Source organism: Nelumbo lutea, chromosome 1 (assembly GCF_056320005.1).
Source record: "Nelumbo lutea isolate HS-2025 chromosome 1, American lotus-T2T, whole genome shotgun sequence".
Taxonomy (NCBI): domain Eukaryota; kingdom Viridiplantae; phylum Streptophyta; class Magnoliopsida; order Proteales; family Nelumbonaceae; genus Nelumbo; species Nelumbo lutea.
The window spans coordinates 35,470,425-35,495,343 of NC_142684.1; the positions used below are offsets into that span (position 1 = coordinate 35,470,425).

General features: G+C 39.3%; 1 protein-coding gene across 3 annotated transcripts in view; it reads right to left on the reverse strand.

The window, feature by feature from the left end:
* The window catches only part of LOC148874256 (zinc finger CCCH domain protein), a 60,980-nt gene extending 45,444 nt beyond the window's left edge, over positions 1-15,536 (reverse strand). Inside the window, exons 1-3 of one of the 3 annotated variants that reach the window (XR_016100094.1) lie at positions 15,224-15,536; positions 13,041-14,455; positions 6,968-7,026 (exon numbers count right to left, since the gene is read on the reverse strand). Coding sequence is in view for 1 of the 3 variants with exons in the window: in XM_088947929.1 (XP_088804055.1) it covers positions 6,949-7,026; positions 13,041-13,233 (271 nt within the window). In the remaining 2 variants the exon portion in view is untranslated. Of the gene's footprint in view, positions 1-6,948; positions 7,027-13,040; positions 14,456-15,223 lie in introns of all 3 variants that reach the window. The other 2 variants (XR_016100100.1, XM_088947929.1) reach the window with 2 other exon arrangements.
* Positions 15,537-24,919: the final 9,383 nt, after the last annotated feature.

A 24,919-nucleotide genomic window follows, 5' to 3' on the forward strand; every position in this document is an offset into this window, starting at 1 on the left:
GAAAATCCAAGCCCAACCAATGTAAAATTTCAGGTTGGGCCGGTTCGGGCTCAGGTTGGGCCGGTTCGGGCTCAGGTTGGGCCCGTCCAAGTAGCACCCCTAGTATTTTACAACGGCTACAGCATAGCCCAAAAAAATTGTTGTCTATTAACTCCCTGCTTGGCCAAACCACCAGTCAGGCTATTGACTAATCTTTGTACCCAATGAACCTCAACCTGCATATCCTTTGAGAACCATTTAAAACACCTACTTTCATTTCTGAAACACCCAGCTGTCTTCATCCCATCTAACAACCAACCAATTACCACTTTAGAATCACCTTCCACAATCAGACTTTGTGCTCCCAACTCCCTAGCTTTTTGCACTCCAACAGTTGTTGTTTTCATTTCTGCCGTTACCGAATCCCTTTCACCTATCGTACATGAATACATTGCAAGAATATTTCCACTCCCATACCTAATTACTCCCCCATCTCCAGATGGCCTGGGATTGCCTACACTGCTACCATCAAAGTTTAACTTCCACCTACCTCTACCTGGTGCTGTCCACTCATAATACATTTTGGTTTTTTGGAAGAAGATGCAACTACCCCCCCCCCCAACCAATTATTGAGTATGTCAATCAGTGTAAAATCTACAAACAATTCCACCGTCCTCACCCATTGTGCTACTCTTATAGTAATGTTTTCTGTCAACACCTCTACGCTCCTTTCTTTTTCTTTAAATATTCTTGTGTTCCTTTCCTCCCACAAGGTCCATGACACTACAGCCCTAGTGCACTTCCACAATTTTTTTTGATAAATCCCTTGTGCACTTCCACATTAACCATCCTTTTTTCTTTGAGCACCTGATCAAGGAAACATCAAACAATCTACCCAAGCTAGTAGGAGCCCACCTGCATCCAAAGAGGGCAGTAAACCAATTCCAAATACAGCAAGCCAACGGACAGGATATCAAAAAGTTTTTAATAGTATTCTAAAATTTTAAACCTTAAACATCAGTGGTTTGCAATATCATTGGCATACCGGTAAAATATCAGAGTATCAGACATATTTGGGAAAAAAAGATTGCCAAAAAATTCCATATCGACACCTAGCAAAAGGGGATATTTCAGATATTGCAAACCATGCTTTTGTGTTAATGGCCCTTGATTATATGGACCTGTTAAGCTTTCTTTTATGTCTATGAGCTGGTCGCCCCACTAAGGGTATCACTGTAATTATACCATACATTCATTAGAATTAATAAAAGTAATTAGGGGACTAGAGAGAGATCATCGAACTCTCATCTCCTTCTCCACTCTTCCCCTAGCTTCTTCTTCTTCTTCCTCTTGTTCTGCATATTCTCTTATTTTCTTCCTAATATTCTTTGATTAAATTCTTTTTACTGCTGTTTTATTTTTCTTCTTATTCATTCCAATAGCTCTCTACAATCCTTGAATTACAGCCATCAGTTCTGCCCTTGATAAATCTCCCACTCAAATTGCACCCAAGAAAATTGCAACCACATAACCCTCTTGATCTCTAAAAAGCTCTCCCACCCCTTTTTAGGCCACAGATTCCCAAGGCTACTGCTTTCAAATTAAACCTTATGAATTTTCTCTCTGTCAAAACAATATTCAAGAATGACAAGATTCCCAATAGCTGCACAATAGGTCAAATAGTACTTACATAGTGATCATGTGGTCTCAAAACCTATGCCCACACATATTTTATTATATGGCAATTTAAATCGACTAAAGAAAAAGCAATTTTCAGTTCAATCATTATTATTAAATAAGTGGCCCCTTAATTTGATAGTGGGTCCATTTTTTGAGACAAATCATTCATAGAATGGATTTAGGAGGTTTTAGAAGTTTAAAAAACTAATTACTAATATAATCTGCTAGAGAACATTCTTAATTGGTTTAAGTTGGCCAAGAGATCAATTTAGAGAAACCACACTGCTTTTTTTATCAGCAACTTAAAGAGATTTATTAGAACTTAAAAAGAGAATAGTACAACAAGAAGTTGTTAGAGATACCACCCAAGACAGCAGGGAGCCCCACTACCCAGCTAACATTGAGCCCAAAACAAATGATGTCTATTCACCCCTTGTTTAGACAAGCCATCCACCAAACCATTAGCAGACCTCCTCACCCATCTTAACTGGACTTGCATATGTCTTGACAGCAGCTTCAACCGTCTGAGATCATTTCTGAATTGCCATAATACCCCTTCTCTTTTTTTAAGCCATCCAATGACTATTTTAGAATCTCCTATTAATCTTGCAATCCCCATTTCCTTGGCCTTTTGCACCGCAACAATAGCCGCCAAGAGCTCAGCTCTCACAGAGTCATCCTGCCCAATAGGCCCCAAAAACAAGCCACAAATGATCCCATTCCCATCCCAAATTAATCCAATTCTGGAGTGACATGCATTACCAAAACTACTTCCATCAAAGTTAAGTTTCATCCAGCCTTCACTTGGGAGAGACCAAACCTCCAAGACCTTTTGATTCCTAGAAGAAAAAACAATCGACCTCCAGTTTCGGAAAAAATCCTCCACTGAAAAATCAGAGAAAAGCTTCAAAGTCCTCACCCAATGAGCAACTCTAACAGTAATAGTCTCCAAGATTACTTCCTTGTTTCTTTCTTTATCCCCAAAAATTCTTAAGTTCCTTTCTTCCCACACAGTCCACACAATTTCTGCTCTCATGCACTTCCAATTCCAAACTAATGGGAGGGCTCCACCTGCAACCAAATAGAGAGCAGAACCAATCACAAATACAAGCAAAAGGGCGGGAAATAAGGAGATGGATAGCACTCTCACCATTCAACTTACACAAAATGCACCAATTGGGAGCAAACACCAATTTGGCCTTTTCTTTTGCAACAGATCACCCATGTTGATGCTCTCATGATAAGCTTCCCAGTAAAAAGCACCGACTTTTTGGGGGACAGGGGCACACCAGACTTCTTTAATAGAGAAAGGATGGGGAGGAGGAGAGGCCACTAGTGAAGAGAAGAAATATTTACAAGTGAAAGATCCAAAGGGACTGAGATTCCACACTCGTTTATCTTCCCTAGACTCATCAAAAACCAAGTTATCCAAGATATTCAAAAGGTTTAACACAACAAGAATTTCAGATTCTCTAAGGTTTCTCACAAACCCTAAGTCCCAACCCTCCCAAGGGGAAGAAGAAGACCCAAAGAAATTAGAAACGGGATTATCTTCAAGGCTTGAGAGAGCATACAATGAAGGGAATACCACTTTCAAGGGAAGATCCCCAACCCACACATCTTCCCAAAATTTGATCCTAAAACCAGAGACCAAGTCATACCTGATGTGCTCAAGGACTCGAGGATGAATACCACGCACTGCTTTCTGCAATGTAGCATTGCCAACTATATGCAGAATACCAGCATCCCAGCCATTCCTAGAAAGCCCATGAATACCAGCATTGTTAGCTTGAGACAACTTTATGCCACAATCTGCCATTCTCCAGGGGGAAACGCCACAAGCACTTGCTTAAAAGTGCAGTGTTTTCCTTCCTAATGTTTCCCAGACCACCCACCCTCCTCCTTCCTTTTGACCACCTTCTCCCACCTAACCAAATGATCTTTTCTTCTATCTCCAGTCTCCCACAAGAAGTCTCTCAATTTTTCTATTCACTTTACAAATGCTTGAAGCATCCTAAAAACAGACATGTAATAGACAGGGAGGTTAGCCAAGGTGGATTTGATCAAAGTAATTCTCCCCCCTACAGGGATGTAATTCCTTTTCCAACCAGCAAGCATTTTCTCAATTCTCTCCACCACAGGGTTCCAAAAGCTGATAGACCTCGGATTGCCACCAAGAGGTAAGCCTAAATATTTTAAAGGCCACACACCTCTCTCACACCCCAAGATCTCCACAAATGAACACAACTCCTCTTCGATAACATTTATACCCACCACCGCACTCTTATTCCCATTGTTTCTTAAGTTAGACATTCTTTCAAAGAGGCTAACCACTAGCTTCAAGACTTCTACCCCATTAGTATTTTCCCCCTCACAAAAGATCAAGATGTCATCTACAAACTGGAGATGGGATACCACCACGCTATTCCTTCCCAGTGTTTCCACCTCCCATCCTTTAAAGAGATGCAACTGGCTAGACCTAGAAATCAATCTGCTCAGAACCTCTACCACCAAAAGGAAAAGGTAAGGGGAAACCACACTACTATCTGCATATATAGTTTCAATATCCCAAAATGTTAAATGTTCCACTTTTGAATAACTAAGAGAATTTCTAAATGAAGTTTAAATAATTTAAGAGATCCACAAGGAATCATTTCCTATCTATTTATCAATGTCCACAAAGCATTTACTAGTCAGTTGACGGCCAGATTGACTAAACCACAAACTAATCAGTCGATACTCATGACACAGTCACCTAGGATGAGAAAGCATTAACTAGTCAATGTAGTCAACCACAATCTTACTTTAAAATCCTATTTGATTGTTTTTATGATTTTATCTCTAATTATTTGAAATAATACAATAAATGCTTTGATTTTGTTATATGCATTCTACTCAAGTAATTGTGATGGCATATGGTTGTTTGATGGTGTATAAAATACAAATAAAGGCATAAGATAAAAGAAGACAGTAGCCAGGTTCTTTTAAATTTTCTCACAATTTGTATTGTACTGGTACAAGATTTCCACATGCACAAACAATGGGTGAATCAAATGGTCAAGGTCAAACTCTTCTTTCAAAAACAGAGGCTTTAACTCCCTAGCACCTGGCCTTTCTTTTTTATGTTTACAAAACAGAAACTATAAATTAAATGTTCTATATCATTCTATTATTGGATATTTACAGTTTATAGTAATTTAGAGATTGCATCAATATGTTAAATTTAGAACATAAATTTTTCTGTTGATTATTTGACTAGACAAAGACTAAATACCAATTAGCCATTGCATTGACTAGAGATAGAGAGGCCACAATGACTAGTAATCGCCTCGTACCATTATTAACACTGCTATTTATGTCTCTATGTGTTTACTGGGGGGCATAGTTTTTTTATGAATACTGGGGAGATATAGTTCGTAATCAATGCAACGTTCATCACATGAAACCTCCTTTGTCTTATAGCTACTCCATTGAAAAAAAGCATTTTATACAGTACATGATAGTCATAAGAAACGAAGGACAAATTACAAGTTGTGCACATCCACATTATTTTATTATTAGTAACAATCAAGGAGTTCTATTAATTTGTAACAAGAATGGTTTACAGATTTACAATGTCATCTGGTCAGTTGTAGGATATCATTCACTGCCTACCTCAACATATTTTACACCATGTTCCCCGTGGAACCAGCCCCCAAAAGAAATGTGATCTAGGAGGTGGTACATGAGAAAATCATCACTTGGGATAATCTTCAAAAGAAAATTCTGAATTAGTGCATCTCTCCTAATATGTGTCCTTTGCAAAGTGAATTGTGAGACTGTCTTACACTTACTAATCTCCTATCCTTTTGTCTTTGCTATTTGAAATTTCCCAGGCTCCCAAAGAAAATCCCTCATAATATTCTCACAACCATGATCAGGATTTTAAATACTTACAGGAAACAAACAGGTAGATTAACAACAATAGAGTTGTCAAAGTAATACTACCCTTGCAAAGAAATATAGTTCATTTTCCAGTTGAAGCTTCAGAATCTATCCACGTTTGGATTCTAAAAGTTGTAGGCTTAAGGATTTTCCTCCCAAAGGTAAATCTAGGTATTTCACAGGACACTCTCCCCTCGCACACCTATCCATTAGCATATCTTCCCACTATTGTCTCTTCAGTGTTGACTCCCACCATACAGCAATTCTTAAATTTGGCAATCCTTAAAAACACCTGATAAAGCAATGTAGATTCTGCTCCTTCCACACTTCTATCTTCACAAAAACTTAGGATATTGTCAATGAACTCCAAATGTGAGAAATAGCATTCTCCTTCCCTATCCTCCACCCAAATACCAACTCTAGTCTATCCGCTCTAGAGATCATCTACTAAAAACATTACTAATACTGGTGAAGAGAAAAGGTAAAAGGGGGGTCCCCTTGTCTAAGTCCCCTTCACCATAATCAAGTACTGGCATGATTTTAGGCACCCCATTACACATTTCTTCCACTTCTCACCAAAGCCACCTCTCTAAGGCCAAATCCCAAAAAGACCAATCTACCATATCATAGGCTTCTTCTAGGTCTAGCACTCTAGCTTACACATCAAACCTTTCTTCCTCCTTCTCTTTGTGTCTTGTACACATTCATTGGCCACCAATATTTTGTCAATAATTTGCCTTCCTTGTACAAATGGCCCTTGAGATTGGGAGATGATGGAAGGCAACATGTCCTTAAACCTTATGAACAGGATCTTGGAAATTATTTTGTAGAAACCTCCAACCAAATTGATTGCTCTGAAGTCTTTGGAATGGGCCACTTCAAGGTTCGTAGGGATCAAAGCCACAAAAGTTCCATTGGTCCCTACATAATAATGTCACTATCATAGAATTCTTCAAATGCTTCCTTTAGATCAACTTTTATAATTTCCCAAAACCCCTGAAGAAGCCAAAGTGAAACCATCTGATCTAGGTGCCTTTCTCTGCACACATTTGTAAGAATAGACTTATTATGGGCTAGGCTTTTGACAAAATTTGAATAGACCAGGTCCAATGCCCAAGTCCAAAACAGTGTAAAGTTGGGCCCAACAGACCACTCGTGAACAGGTCTAGTTATGAATAAACAGCCTCCTAATAACTATAAATCAACAATATTGACTAGAAGACTTCAAATTTCAAAATCTTACAACGAAATACTTCTACCAACGATAATCATCTTGAAGTACAAATAAAATAGAATTAACATAAAGACATCAATATATGGAAAAACAAGGCCAAGTCAATGGAATAAGAAAAGGCTGCTATGCACAGTTAAAAGATGTTCTCACTGGCTGCAACTTGAATAAATTATCAACAAATATAAGAATATCATGGCTGACCTTGAGATCTGCAAATAAAGAAAAAGAAATAATTAGCATGGTTTAAGCCACAAGAATATATCAAAAGCATATACCATCATAAAAAGAGAAAACTGTTCAAAAAACTGCATAGCATGTTCTCAAATTACCAACTCCTAACCACTGTAGACTAAACAAATGTTGCTTGATTCAAATCCCTGAATAACAAGTGTTAAACAAAGACAATCTTAACACCACCACGTTACTTTTATTTTTGTTTATAATGTAATCTTGCAGGTCCAAACAAAATGCATAATCAAGTATATATGACAGTTAACATATAATAATGAGTAAAAAGCCATAAAGGTTTAGAAGATAGTGTGACAATGTCTTACAAGCCACTTAAATTGGTAACTAAGGAGAACCACAATTAGTAATTTTGACAGTGAAAAAGAACCACAAAAACCATTTTCCACTTGAGGGTTTTCCTTTTTCCTTATCAAAAACATATCAAAGATTGTTAAGCTAGAAGAGAAAACAGAGAGATAGAACCTCATAATTTTTTTATCATTAGATACAACCCTATCATTGTCCAAGTAGGAAGAGTAATGGGACCACATATCATATAGTGGTGCACAACACAGTACAGAGAACCCTTATCCTGTGAGGGTTATGGAAGATGACAAAGCGTCTGAGCCAATGTTTTAAACGCGGAGGCGTGACGCGAGGCATTCCACTACCTAGAGGCGTAGTTCAGAACGCGACAGGCATAAGCCTCTCAAACACAAGGAGGTGTAAGCCTCCTTAAGGGGAGGAGGGTTAGGAGGAGGATGAAGAGGAAGGGGGATCTCATTTTTTCTTTATTTTAATAAAAATCTTTTATATTAAGAAGAATAAAAATGCATAACATTAGTTGAAAGGGGGGGGGGGGGTGTCTTGTCGAAGCGGAGGCGAGCGAGCGAAGCAAGACCCCCCTAACTCAAAAAAAAAAACAAATAGGGCTGCATTGAAAAGGGGGCGAACCGAAGGGGCAGGGGGCAAACCACTTTCTTTCCCCTTATCTCTTCTTCCCTTTCCTTTCCTATCCTTTTCTCCTTTTTTCTTCTCTTTCTTTTTCTTTCCCTTCCCTTTCTTTTTTCTTTTTTTTCTGTCTTTTTACATCAGATGTGCATGAGGCGTACGCCTCAGAGGTGTCAGTGCCTCTGGCATACGCCTCAAGGCGTTTTGGGAGCGCCTCGCTTGGAGGCGCGGCGGCGTACGCCTCCGGGCCCTTCCCACGCTTTTAAAACACTAGTATGATCCCTTTTTCTATAGTAAAAGAAATTTTTTATTAAAAAATAAAAGAAGACAACATACAACCACAATTGGGTGCTATGAAACCACCACCAAAAAAAAAGCCAAAGGACTACCACCTACTACATACTTGGCACCCTCTCCCCATTTCAAAAAATAAATACTCACAAAACATACTCTGCTTTGGACAAACATGCCAAACCGGACACAAACAAAAAAGTCTTCCCCAAAATCAAGTCTCACAGCCCCACCCCCTACTAAACTCCAACGTCAATCCTCCCCATCAAGTAACTACCCTTGTCCACCCTCATTCCAAATTTCCCCTTCTTCAACAAGGACTTTCTTTAGCTTTTCTTCCCTATTGTTCCACTCAAACTTTTCAAAAGCTCTCCTAGGAAAAACCTCAACTCCTAAGAAAAACAAGCCTAAGGATTTGTCAACCTTGACATCCCTGTCAACCAACTTTTCGATCTCTATACAACCTTGTTCCTTCCCCCGTCCCTCTGAGGACACCTCAAAAATTCCTTTTTCAACTTCATTGCCACCCTCCCTATTCTTCTCCTCCGAAACTTTGTCTCCACCTCCCCTACAAGCGAACCCATCACCTGCCTGTTCTTACAGCCAAAGCTAAACTGGACAACCTCCTCTCCATCATGAGCCCCACGGCCAGAAACTCTTTGCTTTGCTTCCCTTCTTTTATACAATTTTTTGTACTTGTTAGCCACAAAAACACCTTAGTGACATGCACAATGTGAGATTTATTTGAGCTACCACGAGTCTTAGAAGTCACTGGAATAGAACTTAATTCATCTTCATCAACTCCAAGTTTTTTCAGACAGATTTCGAAAACCAGCTGGTTACTTCCATCTTCATCAACTCCAAGCCCGATGGTTTTACCATCTTGTTCTATAAGAAGCGCTGAGAATTTATTAAAGAATATTTAATAAAGGTAATCGAGGAGTTCCATGAATTGACCACCCTGTGAAGAAGCCTTAATGCTACCTTCATCTCTCTAATTCCAAAGAAGGATGAGGCAGAACACCTCAAGGATATCAAGCTGATCAGCCTGATTGGAAGTGTATATAAAATTATTGTGAAGTTATTAGACTTAACATTGAGAAAGGTTATGAGTTTTCTAATTTCACAACAGAAAGCTTCTTTTGTCCACAATTGGCACATCCAAGGAATTCTTATCACCAGTGCATTGGTTCAAGATTGAGAAGCAGCAAGACAGATATATTGCACGCAAGGTGGACCTAGAAAAGGCTTATGATCACATCAACTGGGATTTCTTGGACTACTTGTTAAAACGATGTAGTTTGGGCAAGAATGGAGGAATTGGATGAAGGTTTGCATCTTCAATCCAAGACTCTTGGTTTTAGTCAATGTCCCAGCTAGGGGTAACTTTCCTATCTCTAGAGGTTTGTTGCCACCCCTTCTCTTTCTTATTGTGATGGGAAGTTTGGGTAGAATGACAACCAAAGCTTCTGATGAAGGTCTAACAGAAGGCTTTGATGTAAGAAATGGTGGAAGGAAGATCTCTTTGTTCCAATTTGTTGATAATACCCTCTTCTTTTGTGATGCTAAGGCAGAGCAAGTGCAGCACCTCAGATTCCTTCTCTATTGGTTTGAAGTTGTGTTTAGGTTGAAAGTTAATCTAGCCAAAAGTGAACTTCTTCCAATTGGAAATGTTGCTAACTTAGACTCTCGGCCAAGGAGTTCGGTTGTGGCATTGGTTTCCTGCCGTCTTAAGTACTTGATAATGTCAATAGGGCCAAGTGCAATTCCAAAAGATTTTGGATCCTGTGGTAGAGAGGATGGAAAAGAAATTGGCTTCATGGAAGAAAATTGCCGTCTTAAGTACTTGATAATGTCATTAGGGGCCAAGTGCACTTCCAAAAGCATTTTGGATCCTGTGGTTGAGAGGATGGAAGGGAAATTGGCTTCATGGAAGGCAAAGTATCCATATAAAGGTGTTTGTCCTTATTAAAAGTGTCTTTGCAAGCCTTCCTGCTTATTATATGTCAATGTTTCCCATTCTAGTAGTTGTGGCTAAAAGATTGGAAAAAAACCATGAGGGAGTTTTTTTGGCCGAGTTGGAAGGACTCCTCCAAAATTCATTTGGTTAAGTTGGACCAGGTTTGCCAACTGCTAGGCTTAGGGGGTCTTGGCATAAGAAAGGTGAAGCAGTCCAACATCTCTCAAGTGTTTAGAAAACCAGACTGGACTGGCCAGTTAGACCAGTTGAATTGTGACTCAGGGCCCTAACCATTTCGGTCACACCCCAATAACCGTATTTACTAAAAAACTAGTGAAAACTGGCTGACCCAGCAGTTTAACCGGAAAACCGATGAACCGGTGCTGGTTTCACGAAACCACCAGCCATTAAGTACTTGAAATTTTAAAATGAGTTTGAGAAGACTTGAGCCCATGACCTCTTATTTTTATATATTACTTTACTACTACTAGCCCACCTCTTTACTTGTGTTATTTAATGACTCTTATTGTATATATCACTTTATTACACTCGTATTTTAAAGAAAATGCAAATTATAAAACTTGAACCCTGGTCATTTGCTTTAAAAATAAAGGAACTTTCCATCCATCCACCATATTTAAGTATATTAAAAGTAGTAAAATATATTATATATAGTACTTTTTTTTGAAAAAGGTAAGGTAATTTTATTAACTGAATCAGAGAATAAAAGGGGCTCCAGCAAAGGTAAGGTAATAATATAAATACGATATTATATATAGTATTTATATAACCCATAGTATATATACATATATGCCATGTCATCACGGTTCGACCCCGGTTGAACCTCCGACCCGTGAACCTCTCCCTTCTTCGGTTTTATGCCTGATCAGGTTCTCTGAACATTGCATCTCTCTTCTTGGAAAGTCACTTTTGCATTTCTTGTCAGAATCATAAGGACTGTGGAGAAATCTAATTGTTGAAAAAGTATGGATGCCATAGAAATGAAAGGAAGGCAGAGGAGTCTCACATTTTATAGTGTGTGGAGAGGGTATCTGTAAGGCCTACCCCCAATTCACTAAAGGAATCAAGTATAGGATATTTCATTCATTCGTATCCAACATTTTCCACAAGGCAACCATGATTAAGAATGAGAATAAATGTCAAGCAATATTCTGGAGGTTGTGACATTATATGAGAATTAGCCAATATCTTTACAAGAACAGTAAGCCTGAGAATGGACTTTATACTATAAAATACTTTTTTATTCATTCTTTTTGAGATTATAATTATAAAATAGACTTTATTAAACTAAAATAATCATTTTGAGTGTTTATATACTTATTTATTTTTATTATTTTCTTATTTATTAGGGTTTAATCAACACAAACATTGCTAAATTCTGTATTGAACCCTCAAAGACTTAAAAACCTGAACCAATAAGTAAGGAAGAACTTAAAATTTTATCTAACCAGAGCATATTTTCCTCTTCCATATATTCTTCTTCTTCTTCTACTACTACTACTACTACTACCAATACTTTTTATTTTCTTCTTTTCCTATAACAAAAATAAGGGTTCAGCCCCTATATTTTTTGAATTTTATTTTCCTTCTTCCTTTTCTTCTCATGAATATGTTGATTTTCTATACTTTAATATGAAATTTATACTTTTCTTATGAATATCATGAATAATTATTAAAGAAATATGGTTATGGTACCTAGGAAACTACCCTAGAATCTATGTTTTTAACATAAAAAAAATCCATCGCCTAGGCACCCGCCCAAGCGACTAGGCGAAAAGGCGCCCCCCAGTCGCCTAGCCTCGCCTTGGCGCCTTGAAAACTATGGTTGTTTATGGCTAGTAGGGAAGATTGCTTCACTTAGGAGGTGTTAATATGACAATTTTGGAGGTATCCCATCTTGTATTATTTACTAGATGGTAGTTAGAAGAATAAGAACAAGAAGGAAGATTTCTGACACAAAAACAAATTTATTGCTAGAATTCATTTTTCTTGCCTTAGACTAAAAGCTGGTATAACTAGCCAAGGTAAATTTCTTTGCTCGGTAAGTGGTGTTTTTTTTTTTCATCAGCAGTGAAGACTATTGTTGCTTTGATTAAGAAAGTGAAGATTTTTTCATCAATAACTGAAACTTTCATTAAGAAAATTAATGAAAGTAATGGCAATGAAGATGAACAAAATGCAGGTGTCTGTAACACCTCTTAAATCCATAAATGAACCAAATACAACTTAGCAGAACTCCCACATGAAGAGTACAATTTATAACTTCTTTATTGGTGGCAAAAAGATAAATTTTATGTTTACCAAGCATTATTGATACAAGCATGTACAACTCTGGGCAAAACCCTGCCTCAGCCCCCACAACCAAAAAAAAAAAAAGAAAAGAAAAAACAAAGTAATATCTTTGTACAAATGGAATTTCATTTGATTGGGGTGAACTGTTATCATAATCTTTCAAATTCATATTGTACAAATTTAACTTAATCACCAGTCCGCACTTTCTAATGGCAAGCTCTAATTACAAGAAAATCCCTGCCTAAAACATTATCACAAATCCAACCAGCATGATAACAGAACATAAGATTGGGAAGACTCGGTTTTCCATACATTGATGTATCATGTGTGGTTAATATAAAACATTAATCTAGATAAAGCATATATAATTATTGTTTGAAAAAGTGACAATGCATGTATAACAAGCAATAATACATTAGAATAACAAATATGCTTTCAATAAAACAAAAACCTAGAAACATGGTAAATGTTAGAACATACCCTTCATTATCCCGAGAACGAGATCGAAAGCGAGGTTCTCGATTAGCTGCTTGTGTTGTACCCCTTGGCCGAAGCATTCTCTTACGCTGTTGGACACCATAACCAAAAACTTCTCTTTCTCTTTCAGTACCTCCATCACCCTCCATGCACCCATCATCTGGTTCCTTATCATAACACCTAGTGCGCTTTTCATGCCTATCTCCTTCTACATCTGCCTCCCTTTCTTTTCTCCTTTCTTTAGCATCCCTATCAGCACCTTTCCAGCCATCAAATTCTTTGTGTCTTTTCTGTTCTAGTACTGGATTTTCTTGTTCAGGTATTTTGATGGATCCATCCATCAAATCCTTCTCATTGTGCAAGCCCTCCTTCTCAGCTCCACTCAATGTTTCCCTCTTAATATGATCTTTTTCCCTCTCCTTTGGTCGCTCCTTGTCTTTTGGAATATCCTTTCTCTCCCTCTCCCACCTCTCTGTTTCTCTTTCTTCTCTTGTTGGCCGTTCATTACCACTATTACCTACTTGCAAGTTGTTTCGACGATCATTTCTGTCCTTGTCCCTTTCTCCCCAATCTCTGTGTTTTTCATCCTTTCTTTTCCTTTCCTTCTCTTTGAATTTTTCCTCAGATTTCAGATCGACCTTGTTCTCCCCAACAGTGTCATGTGTTTCTAAATAATCCCGCTCTTCATTTGTTAAAGCTTCTTTTCTGATCTCATTTGGACCATGAAGATTAGTCCGTGACATACGCCATGGATCTAAACCATCATCTAGTGCTTCAGGATGTCTTTTTACTCTATGGTGTTCCTTAGGTTCTTTCCAAATCAAGTGAGAACTTCCTGCAGTGAAACTATCCTTTTCAATCTTAATTTCACCCTTAAAACCTGCATGAGCTTCCCTATCATGTTTTGATTCTTTATTATCATCTCCTCTACCTTCTATCCTTACATCTTTTTCACCTTTGGAAGATTGAAAATCCACCCTTCCTTCAGTGTATGATTCCCTTCCTTCTGCCTTAATATCTCTGTTCTCAACCTTGGAATCTCTGTTGTCCTTGGAGTCTCTAGATTCCATCCTGTTCTCTGAAGTGAGTGAATGGTCCATAGCTAATTCATTAGAGGATGACGGCATCCTATAAATTGGAAGAATAGGTGATCTTTTATCTGCTTCACAGGATTCAATCCGGGGGACTTTTGCCAACCGCCCATCTGGGCCTGGTTCAAAGGGTGGATGATATTCAATGGCAATTGACTGTGTTAGTTTCCCTGAGGAATTAGAAAAAACGGTGCTATCTTCAAGTGGGTGTTTGGAATTAGTAGGATGGCTTCCATCCTCATGCAATCTTTTGGGAGCACCACTCATAATGTTCTCAAAGTAACAACTTAATCAGTTTTTGTCTTAGAAACATTTGCTAATTTCTACCTGAAAATCAAAATCAAGATGCAATCAAACATCCAGGAGTTTCTTAGTATAAATCCTACCATGCTGTTTATGCATCAAAAATAAAGAAAAAGAAAACAAGAAAAGTAGTGATAGCAAACACTACGTCGTGTTAACATCAAGTCAAATGGGTTACCAAGGAGCCATAAACGTTGGCATCTTAACATTCAAATGAAAAAAAAAAAAAAACTTTTATGGATTTTTTTAAATAGTGCCTGAAAAGATAGATAAAAAAAATACACCATCAGACAAAAAGGTAATACCTCAAATTACAGACAACCACAAATTCCACAGCCAAGGCTAATAGGATTAAATGGATTAACAAAAAATAATTTGTGAACACATTTCTGAATCCTTAGTAACAGGGAAATGAGCATATAAAGAAGTTCAGAATAAAAAAAAGTATTAAAAGTTATAGAGAGAGAGAAGATAGAAGAAAAAACTGCAGAACCAACAGACTAAAGCAACCACATCAATGGCGAAAAAATAAACTAAAATATATTACAGAAAATACACAATTTGCAGAACTGAATCAGTTTCCACATTGAAGAAAGGGACCAAAAATCTTAAAAATTTGCAAAAGTAGTCTCTTGTTTACATGGATGAGATGATCGGATCTAAAATGGCCTAAAAACAAAAACAAAATTAACGAGAACTAGGGTTTTCCATGAAGAGCGAAACAAACATGAGAAGAGACAACACTATAGAAGAATACCGCAGAGCCATAATTGAGGAGGAAGAGAAGCTCACCTCGGTGCTCGCTCAGCCGCTCGAACTGCAGATTCTCGTCCACGGTCTCCCCTGTTGTTTCTTCTTGCTGCTACGGTCTTACCTTATATAAATTGCCCAAGACACATTTTATTGGCTTCTGTATAATGACTAAAATGCCCTACTGCTAGTGTTGAAGTTTTAGCATAAACCAGAACCAAAAGAGGAAATTTCCATGTTGCTTGCGCCATGGTAGGGGTGCAACTTGGTGGAGCGGAGAGGGGGCCAAGCCGAGCCCGGAGCGATCCATCCCGCAATTTTACAGGCTTGGGTTTTCGGTCCTCGGGCTGGGGCCGGGGCTAAAGGTATGCTTTCTTTAATTTTTAGTTTGAGCCCAGACCTAACCATTAGTAGCCAAGAGCGGTGCAAATCTGGCCAGACCGAATATCAATCATCCATATCCACGATCATGGGATCATGGATAGGATACGTCACGAATAGGTATTGTATCTCATGAGTCATGTGTATCGGCATATGGTTCCACACGCATTAATACTTAGGGTCCATTTGGCAAATCTTTTTGGGAAGATCTTTTCTACTTCTCACAGTCAAAAAATTCATTGAACTTTTGCATGAAAATCTAAGCAGCCCGAAATTAGTTTGGCATATACACGTCTTTCTGTGTCTTTCTGTGCGAGAATAAAATGCGAAAGACACGAAAAGCTTCATTTGGAACTTCCCAAAAACAGCCCAAAATGTGTTTCTCGCGTCTTTTTGGTGCTCCGGCTTTTGACGATTAGATCTTTCGTGAACCAAATGGGAATAGACCGAAAACCGGTTTGCTTGGCTTGTAAATAACCGAAAGACCTCATGGAAAGACAAGCCAACCGGGCCCTTAGTTTGACAAAATTACATATTGATTGCTTTTGGATTGTCTTTCAATTTTAATAAAAATTAAAAATTAGAATTAAAAAAAATAGAACAAATAATTTAAATTTTAGCTTTCCCCAAAATGTTAATATAAACTATAAATTATAAAAATAATATATTTGATCTACCTTGAATGATTTATATGTTTTATTTTACATGTAATTATATGTTAAAAATGAAAACAAATTTATTATTTGGAAAAAAATAAAATTATTATATAAAAACTAAATAAATAAAATTTTCAACAAAATTAATAGAAAATATAAAATTATAATTATAAAAACTAAAATGGAAAAAAATAAAATTATTATATAAAAACATAATGTAAGATTAAGTTTCCCCAAAAAACTATAAAATAATTTATTTTATCAGCTTTAAATGATTTATATGATTTATTTTACAAGTATACGTAAAATAAAACAATTATTTGTTAAACATGATAACGTATTGATTATCGAAATAGAATGATAATTGAAAAGTACAAGTATAAAAATCGAAATAGAGTGGTATTGTATGATGTGTCGATGCTCTAGAGTCCTAGTATTGTTGATTGTAATGTTTCTCTCTTCATACAATTTGTTAAAGTGTTTATTTCTCATGTGTTTATACCTTATTAATAGGTATTCACGGGCCGGGCTTCAAGCCTAACTTACACTGTGTCAGGTTTGGGCTTCGCACTAGGCCCCATTCAAATTTTGGCAAAAGCCAAGCCCGAGCTTGGCCCATTAACAAGTCTAACTATATTTATGTGATTTGTAAGCATTTGCCTAGCATATCCAAGTGTTTCCATATATTTCATTTCTATCCACGCATTTCTGAAGTGTATTTGTATTTATATCCATAACTAAGGGCCTGTTTGGCAAGTCTTTCTAGGAAGATCTTCTAGTAGCTCTAGCATACAAAAGACACATTGAGCTTTTGACTCAAGATCTAAGCAGCCCAAAGATTGTTTGGTAATAGTGATTATTCATTGAGCTGTTGAAAGACCATATCAGTCTGAAGACCAATTGGCATTGCTCGGATATGCACATTACTGATGTGGGCTACTTAGTGCATATTTGTCACTTGGCCCATCATGGTTGGGTCACAATGGCCCAAATGACAATTACTCAGGTATTAGTGATTTTGCATTTGGATTGTTGGGGCAAGGCTCTTAGGATACATACACAAGCTCGTAGGTCGACATTCATTTTTTAGAACAATACAGATGAGTATAAACACAAAAAACCAGTGGTTCCCATATCAAACCACAAACCACACTACCATATTTGCTTTAATCCATACATAGCACAACAAAATGGAACAGATGTGTTCACATTAATCCATACATAACACAACAAAATGGAAGGATGCATTCAAATTAATCCATATAGAACACAAACAGAAAACAATTTGATTAACAAGAAAATGGAATTGATCTGCTCACTTTAATCCATATCAAGCCACAAAGAATGAAAAAAAAAAAAAAACTAACAATCCAAATGGTGATGTGAGTTGTACATACACAAACCACGAACTGACCGACAGACGATCACCGCCGTGAGAAAACCGAGTACTGAATGATTTGTAATCTCCTATAAAAAATTGAAAAATCAATGGAATAAGATGTAGTGGAAGTGGCGGTAGAAGAGAGAGGAAGCAAGGGAGGTAAAAGGAAGGGACAACAATGGCGAAAAGAAGAAGAAGAAGAAGAAAGGGGAGGAGGAAGAGGAGGAAGTAGAGGAGAAGGAGAAGAGGAACTTGCGAGAGTTGTAACATGAGAGAGTGGGTGCATGTGAGGGTATACAAGTGGTTGAGGGTTTTGGGGAATTTGTCGAGAGGCTATTGTTCATTTTGGTGTGCATGTGAGCATTTGCACACGTACGAGGAAGCCCTGAGAGGGCGTAAAAGCTCAGAAGCTATGGTTGGAGATTCCTGAAATCAGCCCAAAATGGGTTTCTCGTGTCTTCTCGATGCATAAGCTTTTGGCAGCTAAATCTACTGTGAACCAAACGGGAAAAGATCGAAAATTAGTTTATCGGGCTTCTAAACAAACGGCAAACTATGCAAAAAAGACTTGCCAAATGGGCCCTAAGTTGTTTGATACGATGCTCGATACTAATACTTTGATCCTTGTATATACATACAAGTGTGCATATAAAGATGCATATTTGTGTACAAACATGCATAAATAAACAAGTACATTTATGTCATATTTTAGTGTGGGATGATTGACCCAACGCAAACTTGACCCAAGCGTGAACCCAATTCAAGTGAATCAAAATTTAGTATGGGTTGGACTTGGGTTGGACAAATGGGTATTGACCTCAAGTTAAGTCCATATTTAGGCTTTAAACCCAATTATAAGGGTTGGCCTCAATTGAGCTTAAATTCCGCATAACTCGCCCAACTTACATCGTACACCTTGAGGTGCAACTTGGGTTGGCTCAAGTTAGTATTTTACATTGCTTTAGGCTCAAGCTTTTAAGTTCGACCCATTCAATTTTTGTTAAATGCTTAACCCAAGTCCACTCAAGTTGCACCATTGATTGCACATAGTCATGACTTATGAATCATGGGTACGTGTTTGTTGTAGGAGATTTCACAATACTTTGATATGTTGCAATAAACAACAAAAAGCTTCCAAAGTAATGCCCACTTTTTTTTTCTGATATGAGTAAGGGCCTATTCATTTCCTCTTAACTCTTATCTCTTATGATGAATCTTTAAACTTAAAGAGAAAATTGGTTGTTCAATTCCTCTTATCTCTTATCTCTTAAAGTGCAATCATACAATTTTTTTGTTTTCTAATGATACCCCAAAAAATACATAATTTATAACAACATTCCCTGCATTCAAAGTTCAAAGGAAAGAAAAGTTCATCAATACCAATATACCTCTTAATGTAATTATTACACTTTCAGATGTCAGGCTTAAGAGCAAATGAACAAGCCCTAAATGTATAAATGCATTGCACTTGGTAATTTTGGATAGCAACAACAACAACAATAATAATAATTTGTTTCCATGTGAAAAACCATTGTAGCAAAGACAATTAATTGTAGCATAGTGTATTGGTGGAGTTATTTTCATTTAATTTAAAAAGTTGTTTGTAAAATGTTGTTGGCAATTTATAATATTACATCATTAATATAAATATAACTCTTGCTTTCACAATTTTTTTTAATATGGTGAATGTACAATATTACAGATGCCTCCAATTTTTTTCTAGAAATTTTTATATTTTCTACAATATTTGTATTTTTATCTATTTCTAATTTTTGTTGTCTAACATTATGAATTGACCCACTTGACTTAGACAATTGAACCATTGACTCTCAACTAGGAAAAAAATTGGTTTGCAAGTACATGGGATTAGGTTCCACCCTACTTGCAAGGTGGGACCTCTAAAAAGTTCCTATAAGCAACCAGCTTAAGGACAGGACCTCTAAAAAGTTCCTATAAGCAACCAGCTTAAGGACAGAAGACTTCACTATAACGATGCCAAGTTCTATTCCCCATAAGACAATAATTTGCCATTACAAATTCTTAGTATAGAGGGATGCCACAACAAAATAATGCATCAATAATGTAGATTCCCAACGCATTCTCGTAAGAAGTCACATCACAACAAAACTTATTAAATGCACTATAGAATTCCAGTTTCACATTGCAAACCCTCACATCCTTGCGATATGGACCACACACCTCTCTTTATAGCCTCATGATTTAGCCTTGTATTTGTACATCAGTCATATACTTTCCAATATATGGCCTATGTTAGCACTAACTTGGGATTACCTTTCCAAAAGTAGGAAAACTTTCCTCCTTTAGGAGATCCCTAGAACTCCCGAGGACCTTCACATAAATCCATTACTAAAACCCTGTGTGAGCTCTGCCTCTCTAGAGCCCTTACCTCTTTCAACCTTATGCTTTCTTGTCCTCAATCTCCTTAGAGACCACCACCACCGCCATCTACCATACTTTAGGTAGATATCCTCAATGCTTCCCACCTCAAACTTACATTAAGAATCTCTGATTGTCATCCTGGACATAAAGATGACAATAATAAGGAATGACCAATCTCTCATCCTTGAAGACATGACGGAAGACAAACACCCAGTAGTCCTTGAAGTACCGTTGGAGTATAAAGATGGCGATGCGTTAGAAATCCTAGGTAATAAGGTTTGCATCCTCAACAATTGCATCATTGAGGTTATGAGACATTTGGGTACCGTCAGAACCAAATTCCAAAAAGTGAGAGGATTGACCACTTGGAAAATAATAAGCCGAGTGTTAGACAATGTATGCCCTTAGTTCCAATCAAATTGATGTATTATGAATTTTATGTTTAATAAAATTAGATCATTATTATTTCATACTTGTGATTGGTATGTTTTGTGTATTACCCCTTAAATTAAACATTTATGAGACTTATGTTAGTTTAGAATGTTCTCGGTCATTGGATAAACTTGGAGAGTTTATCCTAACAAGGTTGATACTAATGTACTACTAAAATGGTGGAGTAACTTGTCTTAGTTGCAAGGGCTAGATCCAAGGTACAACAAGTGGGTGTTTATGAAAAATACTAAACATGGATCAATCTTCAGTTATGCCCTAAACCTTAGAGACAAATGGGTAAAACTAAAAAGTTGCATTTAATCCCATATTGAATAATGATACTGAAGGAAAGTGTAATCCATCATATGGATGACCGAACCATGTTGGATGGTTGGACGAAAATTCAAAAAATTTCTTTTACCTTCTAGGAATTGAATTTTCAGTTTTAGAAAAACTGCACTTTTCAAGGACTGTTCTTGCACCGAAAACGGACAAGATTTGACACCAAACTAGAGGAAGAAGAATACCTTATACAAATTCCACAAATGTAACTCCCAAAGTGGTAGTTACACCCTAACTAAATCCCATAATCATCCTCCACTGAAGATGGCGCAGCTTGGAATGAGGCCGGTTTAGTAACACAGTTTTCAACAAAATTGCAATCCAACTCTTTGGATCGTACAAGGGAGGTGAGTACAAATTATTTCTGATATTTTCTTGCAAAAATCAGAAACTAAATTTGATGTAGCGCGATCCGGTCACTCCTAGCTGGCACTCACGTGGCTCCTAGAAGGTACCTGAGATGAGGAAGAAGAAGAATCCCCGGGGAGTTTACCCGTTGTGGTGTACGTCTCACTCGGGTGAATGACACGTCTCCGGAGTGACAGGCACGCCCTTGCCTGCTGTGAGACATGGATGCAGACTGTCGAAAGGATAGGGTCTGCACCATCAGTAAGGGATATGGTGCAGTCTGATCGGTACGGTCTGTCAATCGGAAGCTTCCTAGGGAGTGCTCGTGCGGTTCATTCGCGAGCTATTCTGTAGTGAACTTGGAACACTCCAGGGTTATCCTTAGTAGAATTGGCCTTGGGGATGGTTCGTCTGCTTGGGAGCTCGGGCGAGCTAATGACCTTAGCTTGCGAGCTAAAATTGCCTCAGAGTATCTCTTCAAAGGTAACCCGGGGGGCACGGAGTTCGTGTTGCAGTGAACCCCTTTCGCGAGCTACAATGTAGCGAGCTGCTTTGTAGACCCGTCACTTGGTCGTACCAAGCTACAACGCTAAGCTGCTTCTCGTGCTAAATCAGTGTCCATGTGTCACCATTTCATAGGTTGGGTCAAATCATCCTCCATCAATTGCCCCCCACTCCTCGGGCTAAGAGCACTGCCTTAGCGCGAGGAGTTTATGAAGCGCGAGGGACTGATTTGACCGAAATTCAAACTTGATTGATTGCCCACATTAAATGCATTTGTGGGAATCAAGAGATTTTTTGACTTTTCTGTCTTTTCGGATTTCGAAAAATGTGCTGGGGTGGCTTTTAACTCCGAATGTCGTGCGGCCGCGATTACCTTAATTACGGAAGACGTGCCGCCAATCACCTTCATTTTTCAGGAGGTGTGCGGTCAGGGCGCCCGCAGGCCGTTGGATTTGCCTTGATCCGGACCGTCAACTTGGAAGGGTGGAGACTATAAATAGGGGGGTCCCTTGGGCCTCGCTTTCTCCCACACCATTTTGCTGTCTTCGGATTCTGAGGTCGCACACTTTATCTAGTCTATCAGAATTCCTTAGTTTGCTTCGCTTCGTCTCTTCTGGTGAGTCTCAATCGCTGTCAGCCATGTCTGGGTGCCCGTACCACACCTACAGAGGCAATAGCTAGGACGACAATGCTCCGTCGAGCTCGGGGGAAGCCTGGGAGCAGATCCCGGAGGCTCGGGAGGCCTTCGGTGACATAGCGTCTACTTCTAGGGGAGGGAACCTGACACCTTTGGCCCTTCCTTGATGACAGCGGAGAGACTCAGATCTCTAATCCGCTACTTTCGCCTCCCTAGGGACCTACTTTATAGCCTCCCTACGGGCAACTTCCCTTGGGAGCATGGTCCCAATGACATAATAATCTTCTAGGAACAACTCGAGGCTGGCTTGTGTCTCCCCCAACACCCTTTGATAGTGGAGGTGTTAAATCACTCTAACGTCACCATTGACCAACTTCATCCCAATGCCATTCGAAACATGCTTGGGACTATATCTTTGTGTTATGAGTACTATCTTCCTCTGGACCTCGATATTTTTGTCTCTATCCCCTGTATAAAAAATGTTGCTCCTGGGGTTCCTCCAGAGAGGCACTTTTACTACCTCTCTCCCCGTTGCGACTATAAACTCTTATACGAGCTGTCGAACAAGATTCCTGCCTGGAAGCGGGATTACTTTGTGGTCCGTAACCCTGAGGGATGGCCCTTTCCAACTGCTTGGAGGGGCACCATCCAGGACCCCAGGGCCGAGCTGGACCCCGAAGTTCGAAAAACGATGTTGTCCTATGCATTGTTAGGCTTCCTTTGCTCATACTACTTGGCCGAGGAGAAGCTCGTGTAGGCCGGCCTGAGCCTGGGTAGGTTGTCTTTTTAGGTCGCGTGGTTTCTGTAACGGCATTGTACTCACATTCACATGCATGTATTTCATTCTTGTCGGACTAACACTGATGCTCTTTTTGATAGTCATTATGTCCAGTGCCGATTCGCGCCGTCTTCTCTTGAGCAACCAACAATGCCATGCGAAGAGGACGCGCCCCGACCGGACTCCCCCCTCAGGTGGTATTGAGTTCAGATCTGCCAAGCCGGTTTTATCCTCCCCTCCACCCGAGATTCCAACACCCCCACCCGAGGGAACTAGTGGGGTTGACTACGGAGGGGACGAGCTCCCTCAGCAGGAGGAGGCTCCCTGTAACCCCCTCCAGCCACGCCCTTACCCCCGGTTCCCAGTGGGGAAATGGGAAGGGGTGATCGATTACCTTGTGGCTCGCTGGAGGAGCCAGAAGGCAATTACTAATGATGAGGTCGCTCAGTGGGGCAATATGGAGCCCGGGGACCTCGCCGCGTTCGCCTCTGCCCACTGCATGGTGGTAAGTGACTCCTTTCCCTTTTCTTCTCTCGTTTTGCTCCTCTCTGCAGTCCTCTAATATTCTCTTCTGTCGGTAGGTGAATTCCGCCATCCATGCCATGGCTCTCTAGATGCACGTCCATTGTGTCGACGCCCTCGACCAGTGGGCTGCTAACAAGAAGCTCCAGGGCGAGCTCCATCACACTCGCAAGGGGAGCGAGTCTCAAGAGTTGCTCGTCCACGACCAGGAGGCTCAAATCGCTCGGCTTTCTGAAGAGAGCGTGTGTTACAGGGAGGAATCGTCGAGGATGGCGGCGGAGAGGGAGCTCCTCAGGCAGCAGGTGCGGGACTTAGAGTCCACTCTTCTAAATCGAACTCGAAACTTTGATCAGATGGTGGAGGTTGAACGAGAGAAAGCGGTCTGGGATTTTAAAGACTCCCAGGAATTCCAAAACCTCGAGGTGGAATATGGCTCTAGGTTTAAGCTTTACCGATGGCTGGTTCGGAAGAAGTTCTCCGGACTCAACCTCGACGGCATCACTATGAAGGGTCTGTTTCTTGAGACGGTGGACCAAGCAGAGGAAGAGGAGTCTGACTCCCCAGAGGACGAGGAGGCTGATCCCTGAGGCAGTGTTTCTCTAGACTTCTAGTGGCTTCCAGGTGCCGTAAACCCGGTTTTTCACAAGTCTTTGGTTGGGCGGTTGTGCCCTGTGATAGTCAGACTTTCCTGAGCTGTTTAGCTCGGTTATTGCATTGTTATTTTTCTCTTCCTCTTTTTTTTTTTTTTTTTGAAATGATAATGAAAGTTCTTCCTTTCTTCTTCCAAGTATGATGGGCTCTTTGTATCTTTGCTAAGGCGATCTCGATACCCAAGCTATTAGAGCTATATACCCGAAGTATGGCATCTCTATGGTGCACGACAAATCAATTACCATGTGTGCCTGAACTATGTGCTCGTTGGTTATTCTTTAGTTCGATCGTCATACTAGAACAAGCTATGCTTGGTGGGGTTTAAGCCCGAGCTGTTTACACTCCTCTCTTGAAGTTCGCCCATGTCATGAAGACAACTAGGTCTGATTGCGCCGAGTTAATGTTAACTTGGCATTTTGGCCCTTAGGCTCTGGGAGTGATTTATAGTTCACTTTTGAAGTTCGCCCGTGCCTCAAAGGCAACCGGGTCTTATCGCACCGAGATCGTGTTAGTTCGGCATTTTGGCCCTTAGGCTTTGGGAGTGGTTCATGGCCTACTCAGTTGTTACAGATAGTATTGTCTTAAATTGACAATATTCCATGCCCAAGGTACTTGCTTCCCTTCAAGGGTCTTGAGCTCATACATTCCTTCCCCGAGTACTTGTTTCACTCGGTAAGGTCCTTCCTAGTTAGACCCAAGCTTGCTA